This window comes from Salminus brasiliensis, chromosome 14 (genome assembly GCF_030463535.1).
Source record: "Salminus brasiliensis chromosome 14, fSalBra1.hap2, whole genome shotgun sequence".
Classification (NCBI taxonomy): domain Eukaryota; kingdom Metazoa; phylum Chordata; class Actinopteri; order Characiformes; family Bryconidae; genus Salminus; species Salminus brasiliensis.
The window spans coordinates 34,991,653-34,994,090 of record NC_132891.1 but is presented as its reverse complement, the minus strand read 5'-3'; the positions used below and the strand labels follow the sequence as shown (position 1 = coordinate 34,994,090).

Here is a 2,438-nt window from a genome sequence, read left to right as displayed (position 1 = left end):
TTTATCTCAGAATGCTAACAGCGCTAATAGCTAATGATCTCCAACCTTTTTACTTCCAAGTCTTTAGTTTCGAGTCTGGACCTGGTCCTGTGGAAAACACCAGGAGGTTCTAGTCTGGGATCATCTAAACATCAGAGTTGTCAGATGTGTTAGATTAAGACTGGAGGACTGGGGTATAGAGCCGGTTCCTTCATGGTTCCTCGCGAACAACTCTGGCTTTCGAAACCCAAATTGCCCACCTGTCACAACACAGCGTCTCTCAGGCCAAACCTCCATCGCTTCCTAACAATCTGGACTGGATCTTCAGAACAAATGGCATTAGGAGGAATGCCACATGTGAAAAATTACCTTCAGTCAAATATTTCGAGGGTGGAAGACCTGTTGAAGAGATCACCTGACATGGCTGACTCCAGAGGGATGCTGTGAAACTTCAAGAGGTTCCTTCAGACGTCAGGCGGCCCTGTGGGCGAGACGAGATCTCTCCTGGGGAATTCCTCGGGGTGTAAACACTCGTTTGGAAGTCCAAAACTCGGCTTCATGGTCCATTCAAGATTAGAGACAACTGCAGCCCAAATCACTTGCAGCTTCTCCGGGAGGAAGTGCCGGCTGAAAGCAGCTCTGGGCCACTGCTGGGACAGAGGGAGGGTACTTTCACTGCCAATGAAATCTCTGATAATCTCGGATACACAGGCTTGGATCTACGACTAGAAGAAGCCTCGGAAGCTCTGAAGCTCTGAATTCCGGATGGAGCCCATTTACACCTGGTCACTTTAAGCATCCTGAGTATCAGGATTGTATCTGGATAAGGCCAAGTCACTCTAACCACTTCAGGAGGTGGTCTGAGGCGGTGGTCTGCTCTCTTCAAGACACATTTGACAACCGAAACTCCGCCCAGTAATGAGCAAATTTGCATATTCCATCCCACACAGCAATCAGAATTCAGTCTGACTAACTGGAGATGTATTGGACTAGCCAGTGGAAATAGATGTGGTTCAAATCTTGAAGTGACCAGGTGTAAACAGGGTCTAAATGGGCGAACATCTTCCATCCAGGCTCAACCAAATGTGTTAGCATGCCTGTCAGTTAGTTTTCTTTTACCGTAGCATGGACAACTATGGATTTTACAGTTTAACAAGAGCCGTGGAGATCAAGTTGAGGTCTGGCTGACCAAGAAAGCCTTTATTTACAGCAAAAGACCTTCAGACAGAATTAGCAGACTCTGGAGGGGAGGTGCACTGTTCTACTGTGCAGCAACACCTGCACTAAAATGATTCTTACACAATTCCGCATAGCAACAGCACCCTACATAGGGAGCATTGTGTAATTTGGGATTAAGCCTCTGGGTTTTCTTCACAGTATGAGGTACTGTCGTCCCATCCAGGGCTAGCATACTCGTGCAAACTGTCTCGTCTGGATGGACGAAAATATTCCCAAAACCGGAGGGAGGAAATGTTTTCCGGAAAGGTTTTCCTGGCCACGTTCACGACCTCGTCTAAATATCTCTGCTCAGGAGCTACCTCCTGTCTCCTGTCCATCACCCCTTTCTTCCCGCACCGCTTCAGCTGCCCCTCCAGGCTGACGTCTCGGGGTTAAAAATAGCTTCAGAACAAGCCTAATCTGGGTTCGCTGTCAGCTGCTCGGCTAGTCTGCTAGCGGTGGCTGAAATGTCAATCCGAACGCCCACCAGCACCTGCCGGCTGACAACCATTAGCTCCTCTGTTAGCTTAGCGCTCAAGCAGAACCAGTCTGAAACTGATCTCGGACAGGATGCTGGAACGGCTTTCGGTCGGAAACCCAAACCCAGACTTAGCCGCTGTGACAAGGTCGTTTCGCAGCATCGGGCGTCTGGTTACGTAAAGGAAGCTAACCTGAGTTACGTAAAGTGTGGCAGCAGCAGTGGCGGCGGCGGCCGCGGTGGCGGCCCTCGCGGGCTCCGTCTTGATGTGGGGTCAATAAACATCCAGACCTGACTGAGCGAACTGAGCGAACTGACCGTCGCGCTAATGTTTGGATAATGGACAGTAAGTGTCGGCTCTCGGGCGGAATGAAAGCGGACATTGTGTCTGAGCCACGGCTCATGAGTCTCCTATTCAGTCTTACTGGACAGTCCTGGTTGCGCTCCAGAAAGTATTAACTCCAAATGGGGTTTTAAACCTGAGGAGTCCGAGCCAGACAGAGCAGGCCTTAATTAAAGCCAGCCAACTGTAACACAGATTAATGGATCCATGAGTCAGATCAACCACTCTCCCACCTAAAAAAAAGACCAAAACAAGAAGGAAGCTGAGGGCGGAGGGACTTTATAAGGCTATCAGAGTGGGAATTATCACGCCGGCGGGGTGAACCGTAGGCAACAAAACGAAAGTTTACAGTTTACAATTTTAGAGCAATTCTATTGATCCATTCATCCAGGGCTCAAACTAAAACTGGACAGAGATACA

General features: G+C 49.1%; 1 protein-coding gene across 1 annotated transcript in view; it reads right to left on the bottom strand.

The window, feature by feature from the left end:
* Window positions 1-443: 443 nt before the first annotated feature.
* The window catches only part of rnf150b (ring finger protein 150b), a 52,480-nt gene continuing 50,485 nt past the window's right edge, over window positions 444-2,438 (bottom strand). Inside the window, exon 2 of the mRNA XM_072696071.1 lies at window positions 444-626. Within this exon, the coding sequence (XP_072552172.1) occupies window positions 444-626 (183 nt within the window). The remainder of the gene's footprint in view (window positions 627-2,438) is intronic.